This window comes from Ranitomeya imitator, chromosome 4, assembly GCF_032444005.1.
Source record: "Ranitomeya imitator isolate aRanImi1 chromosome 4, aRanImi1.pri, whole genome shotgun sequence".
In the NCBI taxonomy this organism is placed as follows: domain Eukaryota; kingdom Metazoa; phylum Chordata; class Amphibia; order Anura; family Dendrobatidae; genus Ranitomeya; species Ranitomeya imitator.
Genome location: NC_091285.1, coordinates 12,807,020 through 12,821,048, shown reverse-complemented (window position 1 = coordinate 12,821,048; position 14,029 = coordinate 12,807,020). Strand labels below are relative to the sequence as shown.

The following is a 14,029-nucleotide window of genomic DNA, read 5'->3' as shown; positions in this document are numbered from 1 at the left end:
TCTGCCCTCTGGTGTCAGGACTGAGAACTGCTCCCTCCATTAGCCCCATGTCGCCCTCTGGTGTCAGGACTGAGAACTGCTCCCTCCATTAGTCCCATGTCGCCCTCTGGTGTCAGGACTGAGAACTGCTCCCTCCATTAGTCTCATGTTGCCCTCTGGTGTCAGGACTGAGAACTGCTCCCTCCATTAGTCTCATGTCGCCCTCTGGTGTCAGGACTGAGAACTGCTCCCTCCATTAGTCTCATGTTGCCCTCTGGTGTCAGGACTGAGAACTGCTCCCTCCATTAGTCTCATGTTGCCCTCTGGTGTCAGGACTGAGAACTGCTCCCTCCATTAGTCTCATGTCGCCCTCTGGTGTCAGGACTGAGAACTGCTCCCTCCATTAGTCTCATGTCGCCCTCTGGTGTCAGGACTGAGAACTGCTCCCTCCATTAGTCTCATGTCTGCCCTCTGGTGTCAGGACTGAGAACTGCTCCCTCCATTAGTCTCATGTCTGCCCTCTGGTGCCAGGACTGAGAACTGCTCCCTCCATTAGTCCCATGTCGCCCTCTGGTGTCAGGACTGAGAACTGCTCCCTCCATTAGTCTCATGTACCCCTCTGGTGTCAGGACTGAGAACTGCTCCCTCCATTAGTCCCATGTCTGCCCTCTGGTGTCAGGACTGAGAACTGCTCCCTCCATTAGTCCCATGTCTCCCCTTTGGTGTCAGGACTGAGAACTGCTCCCTCCATTAGTCCCATGTCTGCCCTCTGGTGCCAGGACTGAGAACTGCTCCCTCCATTAGTCCCATGTCGCCCTCTGGTGTCAGGACTGAGAACTGCTCCCTCCATTAGTCTCATGTCGCCCTCTGGTGTCAGGACTGAGAACTGCTCCCTCCATTAGTTTCATGTCTGCCCTCTGGTGTCAGGACTGAGAACTGCTCCCTCCATTAGTCCCATGTCGCCCTCTGGTGCCAGGACTGAGAACTGCTCCCTCCATTAGTCCCATGTCGCCCTCTGGTGTCAGGACTGAGAACTGCTCCCTCCATTAGTCTCATGTCGCCCTCTGGTGTCAGGACTTAGAACTGCTCCCTCCATTAGTCCCATGTCTCCCCTTTGGTGTCAGGACTGAGAACTGCTCCCTCCATTAGTCCCATGTCTCCCCTTTGGTGTCAGGACTGAGAACTGCTCCCTCCATTAGTCCCATGTCGCCCTCTGGTGCCAGGACTGAGAACTGCTCCCTCCATTAGTCCCATGTCTGCCCTCTGGTGTCAGGACTGAGAACTGCTCCCTCCATTAGTCTCATGTCGCCCTCTGGTGTCAGGACTGAGAACTGCTCCCTCCATTAGTCTCATGTCGCCCTCTGGTGTCAGGACTGAGAACTGCTCCCTCCATTAGTCCCATGTCTGCCCTCTGGTGTCAGGACTGAGAACTGCTCCCTCCATTAGTCCCATGTCGCCCTCTGGTGTCAGGATTGAGAACTGCTCCCTCCATTAGTCCCATGTCGCCCTCTGGTGTCAGGACTGAGAACTGCTCCCTCCATTAGTCCCATGTCGCCCTCTGGTGTCAGGATTGAGAACTGCTCCCTCCATTAGTCTCATGTCGCCCCCTGGTGTCAGGATTGAGAACTGCTCCCTCCATTAGTCTCATGTCGCCCTCTGGTGTCAGGACTGAGAACTGCTCCCTCCATTAGTCTCATGTCGCCCCCTGGTGTCAGGACTGAGAACTGCTCCCTCCATTAGTCTCATGTCGCCCTCTGGTGTCAGGACTGGAAACTGCTCCCTCCATTAGTCTCATGTCGCCCTCTGGTGTCAGGACTGAGAACTGCTCCTTTCACTTAAATTGTGATTAATTTCTGCAGAAAAGGCTGCGGCGGTCTCAGCACGCACGGAAGGAGACTGAATTCCTGCGCCTGAAGAGGACCAGGCTGGGCCTGGATGACTTTGAGTCTCTGAAGGTTATCGGGAGAGGAGCCTTCGGGGAGGTGCGTCCAGTAATAGAGCTCCGGCCGTTCACTAGTGATCGCGCATGGGGAAAGTAATATTCTCCCATTGTAGGTGCGACTTGTTCAGAAGAAGGACACGGGACACATCTATGCAATGAAGATCCTCAGGAAAGCCGACATGTTGGAGAAGGAGCAGGTGAAGCACGGCGGGGTCTATAGGTCACTGCTGTCCGTTACTGTGGGATTTGTCTACAGTCATTACCTGATCCTGAACAAGTCACAGTCTCCTCATCCCCCATAGGTGGCGCACATCCGAGCCGAGAGAGACATCCTGGTGGAAGCCGACGGGGCCTGGGTGGTGAAAATGTTCTACAGCTTCCAGGACAAAAGTAACCTGTATCTGATCATGGAGTTCTTACCTGGAGGTAGTGTCCTCAATTACATCCTGCATTATCCTCCAGAGCTGCACTCACTATTCTGCTGGTGCAGTCACTGTGTACATACATTACATTACTGCTCCTGAGTTACATCCTGTATTATACCTCAGAGCTGCGCTCACTATTCTGCTGGTGCAGTCACTGTGTACATACATTACATTACTGATCCTGAGTTACATCCTGTATTATACTCCAGAGCTGCACTCACTATTCTGCTGGTGCAGTCACTGTGTACATACATTACATTACTGCTCCTGAGTTACATCCTGTATTATACCCCAGAGCTGCGCTCACTATTCTGCTGGTGCAGTCACTGTGTACATACATACATTACTGATCCTGAGTTACATCCTGTATTATACCCCAGAGCTGCACTCACTATTCTGCTGGTGCAGTCACTGTGTACATGCATTACATTACTGATCCTGAGTTACCTCCTGTATTATACTCCAGAGCTGCACTCACTATTCTGCTGGTGCAGTCACTGTGTACATACATTACATTACTGATCCTCAGTTACCTCCTGTATTATACCCCAGAGCTGCACTCACTATTCTGCTGGTGCAGTCACTGTGCACATACATTACATTACTGATCCTGAGTTACATCCTGTATTATACCTCAGAGCTGCGCTCACTATTCTGCTGGTGCAGTCACTGTGTACATACATTACATTACTGATCCTGAGTTACATCCTGTATTATACTCCAGAGCTGCACTCACTATTCTGCTGGTGCAGTCACTGTGTACATACATTACATTACTGCTCCTGAGTTACATCCTGTATTATACCCCAGAGCTGCGCTCACTATTCTGCTGGTGCAGTCACTGTGTACATACATCACATTACTGATCCTGAGTTACATCCTGTATTATACCCCAGAGCTGCGCTCACTATTCTGCTGGTGCAGTCACTGTGTACATACATTACATTACTGATCCTGAGCTACATCCTGTATTATACCCCAGAGCTGCACTCACTATTCTGCTGGTGCAGTCACTGTGTACATACATCACATTACTGATCCTGAGTTACATCCTGTATTATACCCCAGAGCTGCGCTCACTATTCTGCTGGTGCAGTCACTGTGTACATACATTACATTACTGATCCTGAGCTACATCCTGTATTATACCCCAGAGCTGCACTCACTATTCTGCTGGTGCAGTCACTGTGTACATACATTACATTACTGATCCTGAGTTACCTCCTGTATTATACCCCAGAGCTGCGCTCACTATTCTGCTCTGCGGTGTGTAGGTGACATGATGACGCTGCTGATGAAGAAGGACACGCTGTCGGAGGAGGAGACGCAGTTCTACATTGCAGAGACTGTTTTGGCCATTGATGCCATTCACCAGTTGGGCTTCATCCACCGAGACATCAAGCCGGACAATCTCCTGCTGGACGCGAAGGTGAGATCCGGTGCAGCCGCAGCTTTACTATCGCACACTGTAATCTCGCCCTTGTGCTAAACTCCAGCATTCCTATCTAACATCATAGGTAATAAGCTATTGCTCGCTGTAATCTACCGCTACAGTTGGGGGGAGCTGTTATGTATTGTGGAGACCTCCAACGCTTCTCCTACTTGCAGGGTCACGTCAAGCTCTCAGATTTTGGGCTCTGCACAGGCCTGAAAAAAGCTCATCGGACCGAATTCTACCGGAATCTCAGCCACAATCCGCCCAGCGACTTCTGTAAGTACTAGGATGTAACACACTGATACACAGCTCCAGATCTCCAGCTCAGGAACAGCTATGTGCAATCTGTCTGCCAACAGCCACCAGTAGAGGAAGCTCACTGCCTGATTTATAATGAACCGTATACAAGGAGCTCCCCCTAGTGGTGGCTGCAGACAGGATCTTATCATTATCTCTGTATACAGGGAGCTCCCCCTAGTGGTGGCTGCAGACAGAATCTTATCATGTATCTCTGTATACAGGGAGCTCCCCCTAGTGGTGACTGCAGACAGAATCTTATCATGTATCTCTGTATACAGGGAGCTCCCCCTAGTGGTGGCTGCAGACAGGATCTTATCATGTATCTCTGTATACAGGGAGCTCCCCCTAGTGGTGGCTGCAGACAGGATCTTATCATGTATCTCTGTATACAGGGAGCTCCCCCTAGTGGTGGCTGCAGACAGGATCTTATCATGTATCTCTGTATACAGGGAGCTCCCCCTAGTGGTGACTGCAGACAGGATCTTATCATGTATCTCTGTATACAGGGAGCTCCCCCTAGTGGTGGCTGCAGACAACGTATTATCATGTATCTCTGTATACAGGGAGGTCCCCCTAGTGGTGGCTGCAGACAGAATCTTATCATGTATCTCTGTATACAGGGAGCTCCCCCTAGTGGTGGCTGCAGACAGGATCTTATCATGTATCTCTGTATACAGGGAGCTCCCCCTAGTGGTGGCTGCAGACAGGACCTTATCATGTATCTCTGTATACAGGGAGCTCCTCCTAGTGGTGGCTGCAGACAGGATCTTATCATGTATCTCTGTATACAGGGAGCTCCCCCTAGTGGTGGCTGCAGACAGGATCTTATCATGTATCTCTATATACAGGGAGCTCCCCCTAGTGGTGGCTGCAGACAGGATCTTATCATGTATCTCTGTATACAGGGAGCTCCCCCTAGTGGTGGCTGCAGACAGGATCTTATCATGTATCTCTGTATACAGGGGGCTCCCCCTAGTGGTGGCTGCAGACAGGATGTTATAATGTATCTCTGTATACAGGGAGCTCCCCCTAGTGGTGGCTGCAGACAGGATCATCTTATGTATCTCTGTATACAGGGAGCTCCCCCTAGTGGAGGCTGCAGACAGGATCTTATCATGTATCTCTGTATACAGGGAGCTCCCCCTAGTGGTGACTGCAGACAGGATCTTATCATGTATCTCTGTATACAGGGAGCTCCCCCTAGTGGTGGCTGCAGACAGGATCATCTTATGTATCTCTGTATACAGGGAGCTCCCCCTAGTGGAGGCTGCAGACAGGATCTTATCATGTATCTCTGTATACAGGGAGCTCCCCCTAGTGGAGGCTGCAGACAGGATCTTATCATGTATCTCTGTATACAGGGAGCTCCCCCTAGTGGTGACTGCAGACAGGATCTTATCATGTATCTCTGTATACAGGGAGCTCCCCCTAGTGGTGGCTGCAGACAGGATGTTATAATGTATCTCTGTATACAAGGAGCTCCCCCTAGTGGTGGCTGCAGACAGGATCATCTTATGTATCTCTGTATACAGGGAGCTCCCCCTAGTGGTGGCTGCAGACAGGTTCCTATCATGTATCTCTGTATACAGGGAGCTCCCCCTAGTGGTGGCTGCAGACAGGATCTTATCATGTATCTCTGTATACAGGGAGCTCCCCCTAGTGGTGAATGCAGACAGGATCTTATCATGTATCTCTGTATACAGGGAGCTCCCCCTAGTGGTGGCTGCAGACAGGATCTTATCATGTATCTCTGTATACAGGGAGCTCCCCCTAGTGGTGGCTGCAGACACTCTATCAGATATACTGAGCTGCAATCAGTATAAAGTTAGATGAAAATTAATTTGTTTTCTGTAAACTTCTTTATTTTTCAGCTTTTCAGAATATGAACTCAAAGAGGAAAGCAGAGACTTGGAAGAAGAATCGTCGGCAGCTGGTAGGTCGCTCTCATACTTTGCTGTGGACACGTTACTGGACGTGTGTCGCTGTTCCTCGGTCTCCTGGGTTTTGTAGTGCTGCTGTGGATGGGATGCAGCAGAGACCACCAGATGTCGGACCCCCAATGTTTGACAGTTACGGTGTGATGTCCTTTGTGTTTGCACACAGGCCTATTCTACGGTCGGGACCCCTGACTACATCGCTCCGGAGGTCTTCATGCAGACGGGATACAACAAGCTGTGTGATTGGTGGTCTCTCGGGGTCATTATGTACGAGATGCTGATAGGTACGGACCCCCCATAATTTACTACTGAGGTGTGACGAGACCCCTCCTGTCGTGTTGAGCTGTCACTATAACCCGTGCGCTCATCAGTGTTTCGCCTCCCGCAGGATATCCTCCGTTCTGCTCGGAGACTCCCCAAGAGACATATCGGAAAGTGATGACCTGGAAAGAGACCCTCGTGTTCCCTCCGGAGGTGCCGATCTCCGAAAAGGCCAAAGACTTAATCCTCAGGTGCGGGTGAAGCCGTAAGCGCCGGGACCGCGGACCCTCCGTGATTGCTGGCGCCATCCCAGGATACATAGTTAATACACTGAAGGAATTAGGACTTGTCTGCCCCCAATATTACAGCCTTTATTTTTCTCCAAACAGGTTTTGCAATGACGCGGACAACCGAATTGGTGCAATTGGAGTAGAGGAAATAAAAACTCATCCGTTTTTCGAATGTGTGGACTGGGGACATATCAGGTACAAGGGATCTGCCACTAGACATCTGCAGCCACCACTAGGGGGAGCTCCCTGTATACAGAGATACATAAGATCCTGTCTGCAGTCACCACTAGGGGGAGCTCCCTGTATACAGAGATACATGATAAGATCCTGTCTGCAGTCACCACTAGGGGGAGCTCCCTGTATACAGAAATACATGATAAGATCCTGTCTGCAGCCACCACTAGGGGGAGCTCCCTGTATACAGAGATACATGATAGGAACCTGTCTGCAGTCACCACTAGGGGGAGCTCCCTGTATACAGAGATACATGATAAGATCCTGTCTGCAGCCACCACTAGGGGGAGCACCCTGTATACAGAGATACATGATAGGAACCTGTCTGCAGCCACCACTAGGGGGAGCTCCCTGTATACAGATACATGATAAGATCCTGCCTGCAGCCACCACTAGGGGGAGCTCCCTGTATACAGAGATACATGATAAGATCCTGCCTGCAGCCACCACTAGGGGGAGCTCCCTGTATACAGAGATACATAAGATCCTGTCTGCAGTCACCACTAGGGGGAGCTCCCTGTATACAGAGATACATGATAAGATCCTGTCTGCAGCCACCACTAGGGGGAGCACCCTGTATACAGAGATACATGATAGGAACCTGTCTGCAGCCACCACTAGGGGGAGCTCCCTGTATACAGATACATGATAAGATCCTGCCTGCAGCCACCACTAGGGGGAGCTCCCTGTATACAGAGATACATGATAAGATCCTGTCTGCAGTCACCACTAGGGGAAGCTCCCTGTATACAGAGATACATGATAAGATCCTGTCTGCAGCCACCACTAGGGGGAGCTCCCTGTATACAGAGATACATGATAAGATCCAGTCTGCAGTCACCACTAGGGGGAGCTCCCTGTATACAGAGATACATGATAAGATCCTGTCTGCAGCCACCACTAGGGGGAGCTCCCTGTATACAGAGATACATGATAAGATCCAGTCTGCAGTCACCACTAGGGGGAGCTCCCTGTATACAGAGATACATGATAAGATCCTGTCTGCAGTCACCACTAGGGGAAGCTCCCTGTATACAGAGATACATAAGATCCTGTCTGCAGCCACCACTAGGGGGAGCTCCCTGTATACAGAGATACATAAGATCCTGTCTGCAGCCACCACTAGGGGGAGCTCCCTGTATACAGAGATACATGATAAGATCCTGTCTGCAGCCACCACTAGGGGGAGCTCCCTGTATACAGAGATACATGATAAGATCCTGTCTGCAGTCACCACTAGGGGAGCTCCCTGTATACAGAGATACATGATAAGATCCTGTCTGCAGTCACCACTAGGGGGAGCTCCCTGTATACAGAGATACATGATAAGATCCTGTCTGCAGTCACCACTAGGGGGAGCTCCCTGTATACAGAGATACATAAGATCCTGTCTGCAGCCACCACTAGGGGGAACTCCCTGTATACAGAGATACATGATAAGATCCTGTCTGCAGCCTCCACTAGGGGGAGCTCCCTGTATACAGAGATACATGATAAGATCCTGTCTGCAGCCACCACTAGGGGGAGCTCCCTGTATACAGAGATACATGATAAGATCCTGTCTGCAGCCTCCACTAGGGGGAGCTCCCTGTATACAGAGATACATGATAAGATCCTGTCTGCAGCCACCACTAGGAGGAGCTCCCTGTATACAGAGATACATGATAAGATCCTGTCTGCAGTCACCACTAGGGGGAGCTCCCTGTATACAGAGATACATGATAAGATCCTGTCTGCAGTCACCACTAGGGGGAGCTCCCTGTATACAGAGATACATGATAAGATCCTGTCTGCAGCCACCACTAGGGGGAACTCCCTGTATACAGAGATACATGATAAGATCCTGTCTGCAGCCTCCACTAGGGGGAGCTCCCTGTATACAGAGATACATGATAAGATCCTGTCTGCAGCCACCACTAGGAGGAGCTCCCTGTATACAGAGATACATGATAAGATCCTGTCTGCAGTCACCACTAGGGGGAGCTCCCTGTATACAGAGATACATGATAAGATCCTGTCTGCAGTCACCACTAGGGGGAGCTCCCTGTATACAGAGATACATGATAAGATCCTGTCTGCAGCCACCACTAGGGGGAGCTCCCTGTATACAGAGATACATGATAAGATCCTGTCTGCAGCCACCACTAGGGGGAGATCCCTGTATACAGAGATTCATGATAAGATCCTGTCTGCAGTCACCACTAGGGGGAGCTCCCTGTATACAGAGATACATGATAAGATCCTGTCTGCAGCCACCACTAGGGGGAGCTCCCTGTATACAGAGATACATGATAAGATCCTGTCTGCAGCCACCACTAGGGGGAGCTCCCTGTATACAGAGATACATGATAAGATCCTGTCTGCAGCCACCACTAGGGGGAGATCCCTGTATACAGAGATACATGATAAGATCCTGTCTGCAGCCACCACTAGGGGGAGCTCCCTGTATACAGAGATACATGATAAGATCCTGTCTGCAGCCACCACTAGGGGGACCTCCCTGTATACAGAGATACATGATAAGATCCTGTCTGCAGCCACCACTAGGGGGAGCTCCCTGTATATAGAGATACATGATAAGATCCTGTCTGCTCTCTCTATATACAGTTGTATACATTTCTCACGTTGTCATGTTGAGTCTTTTGTGTTTTCCTGATACAGGGAAAGACCAGCAGCGATTAACATTGAAATAAAGAGCATTGACGACACGTCCAACTTTGATGAATTCCCAGAATCGGATATTTTGCAGCCAGGTAAGTGTAAGTATGATCCACTCCGTGCATTTCTGTAGTGAAAATAAGTGACTTTTTTGCGCTCGTGTACCCCATTAAAGCTTTTGTCTGGGAATAACTTATTGAAGGCTCTCTTTGCCCGCCGCCTCCTCTCCCTCGCTCTTGCCTCCTCTCTCTCGCCTCCTCTCCCTCTCTCTCGCCTCCTCTCCCTCTCTCCCTCTCCCTCGCCTCTTCTCCCTCGCCTCCTCTCCCTCGCCTCCTCTCCCTCGCCTCTTCTCCCTCGCCTCTTCTCCCTCGCCTCTTCTCCCTCGCCTCCTCTCCCTCTCCTCCTCTCCCTCTCCTCCTCTCCCTCTCCTCCTCTCCCTCGCCTCCTCTCCCTCGCCTCCTCTCCCTCGCCTCCTCTCCCTCGCCTCCTCTCCCTCGCCTCCTCTCCCTCGCCTCCGCCGCTCTCTCGCCTCCGCCTCTCCCTCGCTCTCTCGCCTCCGCCTCTCCCTCGCTCTCTCGCCTCCGCCTCTCCCTCGCTCTCTCGCCTCCGCCTCTCCCTCGCTCTCTCGCCTCCGCCTCTCCCTCGCTCTCTCGCCTCCGCCGCTCTCTCGCCTCCGCCTCTCCCTCGCTCTCTCGCCTCCGCCTCTCCCTCGCTCTCTCGCCTTCTCTCTCTCTCGCCTCCTCCCCCTCCCTCGCTCTCTCTCGCCTCCTCTCTCTCTCGCCTCCTCTCTCTCTCACCTCCTCTCCCTCCCTCTCTCTCTCGCCTCCTCTCCCTCCCTCGCCTCCTCTCCCTCCCTCGCTCTCTCTCGCCTCTTCTCCCTCCCTCGCTCTCTCTCGCCTCTTCTCCCTCCCTCGCTCTCTCTCGCCTCCTCTCCCTCCCTCGCTCTCTCTCTCACCTCCTCTCCCTCCCTCGCTCTCTCTCGCCTCTTCTCCCTCCCTCGCTCTCTCTCGCCTCCTCTCCCTCCCTCGCTCTCTCGCCTCTTCTCCCTCCCTCGCTCTCTCTCGCCTCCTCTCCCTCCCTCGCTCTCTCTCGCCTCCTCTCCGTCCCTCGCTCTCTCTCGCCTCCTCTCCCTCCCTCGCTCTCTCTCGCCTCCTCTCCCTCCCTCGCTCTCTCTCGCCTCCTCTCCCTCCCTCGCTCTCTCTCGCCTCTTCTCCCTCCCTCGCTCTCTCTCGCCTCCTCTCCCTCCCTCGCTCTCTCTCGCCTCCTCTCCCTCCCTCGCTCTCTCTCGCCTCTTCTCCCTCCCTCGCTCTCTCTCGCCTCCTCTCCCTCCCTCGCTCTCTCTCGCCTCTTCTCCCTCCCTCGCTCTCTCTCGCCTCCTCTCCCTCCCTCGCTCTCTCTCGCCTCTTCTCCCTCTCTCGCCTCCTCTCCCTCCCTTGCTCTCTCTTTTTAATTTGCACTTTTCTTTTGTTTATTTTAGTGCCAAACACGACGGAGCCTGACTACAAATCCAAGGACTGGGTTTTCCTGAATTACACCTACAAGCGCTTCGAGGGTCTGACGCAGCGCGGCTCCATCCCGTCCTACATGAAGTCTGGGAAGCTATGAGATGTCTGCTGCTTTTTTGACTTCAGCTGAGAATGAGAAAAAATATAACAAAAAAGATTGTCTGGTATCTGCCAAAGTCGGACTCGGTCGGCACGAACTGCGCAGGAGCGACAGACGCCAAGGAAATCCTGCAGGCCCTGGATTTCTCGCATGATGGCCGCGCGCCCGGATCCTTCCTTTCCCTCCTTTTTGTATTTAGGAACAAAGGAGGGGCTTAAATTGTTATGCAATCACCGCGGGGGTCATTTTTTAAACTTTTTCTTTATTGCCATTTTTTTGCACTGTGAGACCCCAGAGCTGCAATCTGCTGCCGATCACTGTCACTGCGGGATCTGACGACGACCGTCCCATGACGGGATTACCGGGATGATGGCGATTGTAGGGGCTGTGTTTTGTTTTAAAGGGGCAGCTGCCGGTCGGTGGAGAAAACCATGAATTTTATTGTTACTACTATTTTTATTTTTTTTTTGTACATTTTTAATTTTATGATTATTTATTCTATGGTGTCTGGTTCGTATTTAATCTTCATTTCTTTTCCTCTGTCGGGGGTCCGGCGTCCTTCTAATGTTCGTTACCGACCTCCAGATGGAAGAGGCTGTGTCTAATAATGGATGAAAAAGTAGAAAAAAAGCAATATACATTAAAATATTTGATCCGTATCAGCTCTGTATTGTCTAATTTATCTGAGGGTTTGTTACAGTTGTATTCACGCTCAGGGGTTGGCAAACTGCAGCACTACAGTTCTTGCAAAACTACAACTCCCAGCATGCCCCGGCAGTGGAAGCAAAATAAAAGACCGCTGCGAAAGAGATGAATATTCACTGCACTCCTTACATAGATTTATACAGCCACCACTAGGGGGAGCTCACTACATACATATTTATATATACAGCCACCTCTAGAGGGAGCTCACTACATACAGATTTATATATACAGCCACCACTAGAGGGAGCTCACTACATACAGATTATACAGCCACCACTAGGGGGAGCTCACTACATACAGATTAATATATACAGCCACCACTAGAGGGAGCTCACTACATACAGATTTCTATATACAGACACCACTAGAGAGAGCTCACTACATACAGATTTATATATACAGTCACCACTAGAGGGAGCTCACTACATACAGATTTATATATACAGTCACCACTAGAGGGAGCTCACTACATACAGATTTATATATACAGCCACCACTAGAGGGAGCTCACTACATACAGATTATACAGCCACCACTAGGGGGAGCTCACTACATACAGATTAATATATACAGCCACCACTAGAGGGAGCTCACTACATACAGATTTCTATATACAGACACCACTAGAGGGAGCTCACTGCATACAGATTTATACATACAGCCACCTCTAGAGGGAGCTCACTACATACAGATTTATATATACAGCCACCTCTAGAGGGAGCTCACTACATACAGATTATACAGCCACCACTAGAGGGAGCTCACTACATACAGATTTATATATACAGCCACCACTAGAGGGAGCTCACTACATACAGATTTATATATACAGCCACCACTAGGGGGAGCTCACTACATACAGATTTATATATACAGCCACCACTAGAGGGAGCTCACTACATACAGATTTATATATACAGCCACCACTAGAGGGAGCTCACTACATACAGATTATACAGTCACCACTAGAGGGAGCTCACTACATATAGATTTATATATACAGCCACCACTAGAGGGAGCTCACTACATACAGATTTATATATACAGCCACCACTAGAGGAAGCTCACTACATACAGATTATACAGTCACCACTAGAGGGAGCTCACTGCATACAGATTTATACAGTCACCACTAGGGGGAGCTCACTACATACAGATTATACAGTCACCACTAGAGGGAGCCCACTACATACAGATTTACACAGCCATCACTAGGAGCCTGTAGTCTGTGGAGGAAGGTGCTGTTCTGTTTGCTCCAGGAGAGTCACCAGTTTTTCACCCAGGAATCCCCCCCCTCTCTGACCCAGGAAAGAGAGGGGTGTAGTGGATGGACTGTGGGGCTGAGTCCCCGTCTCCCACCCCTCGGTCTAGGCCGGCGAGGGGTGGGAGCTCATTGCTACCGGCAAAGAGGGTCACCAGATCCGGCAAGGCCCAGAACATGGTGGAGCCCAGGAAGACCCAGGAGGGCTGCAAAGCCCCTAAGGCTGAGGCGAGGGCCACTGCGGTGTCTCCTCCCGGAGGTGAGCGGAGTACTCGCAGAGGTGCAGCGGTGCCGAAGGATTGGGGCACTAGGGCCGCACGGGAGCCGGTTGACAGCTATGCCTCCCGTGTCCATGCGTACCTCAGCGAGCATAAGGAGGCTGGGAAGACCCTCAGGGGACTCCGGGAGGAGATGAAGGAGGTGAGGCAAGCTGCAGACAGAGCCTCCCGCACAGAGAAGTCTGCCCTAACAGCCAGGATATCCAGCCTGGGGATATGCATTGAGGGCATGGAAGCCCGGAGAGCGGCGATATTGAATAACAGCGGGCCCTTCCGGGAAAAGCTGGAGAATGACGACCGATTCCACAACATGGCTGCTTCAAAGGAGCCAGAGGGGTCTCGGCGTCCGACCCAGGTGGAGGAGGTGGACCATGAGGAGATGGAGGAGGCACCGTACCCACCTGGGGGCTTGGTAAGTGATCTCCAGGCCACACACAGCGGGATAGATCCAGTGCAGGTCCCACTCCCATCAGACCATAGTATTTCAGAGGATGATGGGGGTGATGCGGATGATAGCAGCAGCGAGAACAGCAGCAGTGGGGGTTGCCTCGTCTTGCAGCAGATCCGTCAGCTAGAGTCCCCAGTAAATTATGCCCACCTGAAGTTTGGGGATGAGGTCTGCGGGGACGAGGCAACCGGGAGGGGGAAAAAGAAAAGAAAAAAAAAGGAAGAAAACATCGGAGGAGAGGTTGGTGTTTGTCCCCCTTCCTGGGACCCCC

The 14,029-nt window shown here is 51.4% G+C and overlaps 1 protein-coding gene across 2 annotated transcripts in view; it reads left to right on the top strand.

Annotated features, from left to right (window-relative positions):
* STK38L (serine/threonine kinase 38 like) overlaps nt 1-11,725 on the top strand; it is a 41,213-nt gene extending 29,488 nt beyond the window's left edge. The window contains exons 4-14 of one of the 2 annotated variants that reach the window (XM_069763065.1): nt 1,839-1,961; nt 2,035-2,118; nt 2,224-2,347; nt 3,621-3,775; nt 3,955-4,057; nt 5,953-6,014; nt 6,185-6,302; nt 6,407-6,530; nt 6,669-6,764; nt 9,465-9,556; nt 10,939-11,725. In XM_069763065.1, the coding sequence (XP_069619166.1) occupies nt 1,839-1,961; nt 2,035-2,118; nt 2,224-2,347; nt 3,621-3,775; nt 3,955-4,057; nt 5,953-6,014; nt 6,185-6,302; nt 6,407-6,530; nt 6,669-6,764; nt 9,465-9,556; nt 10,939-11,066 (1,209 nt within the window). In that variant the 3' untranslated portion in view covers nt 11,067-11,725. Of the gene's footprint in view, nt 1-1,838; nt 1,962-2,034; nt 2,119-2,223; nt 2,348-3,620; nt 3,776-3,954; nt 4,058-5,952; nt 6,015-6,184; nt 6,303-6,406; nt 6,531-6,668; nt 6,765-9,464; nt 9,563-10,938 lie in introns of both variants that reach the window. The other variant, XM_069763066.1, reaches the window with a different exon arrangement.
* The last annotated feature ends 2,304 nt before the right edge of the window (nt 11,726-14,029 follow it).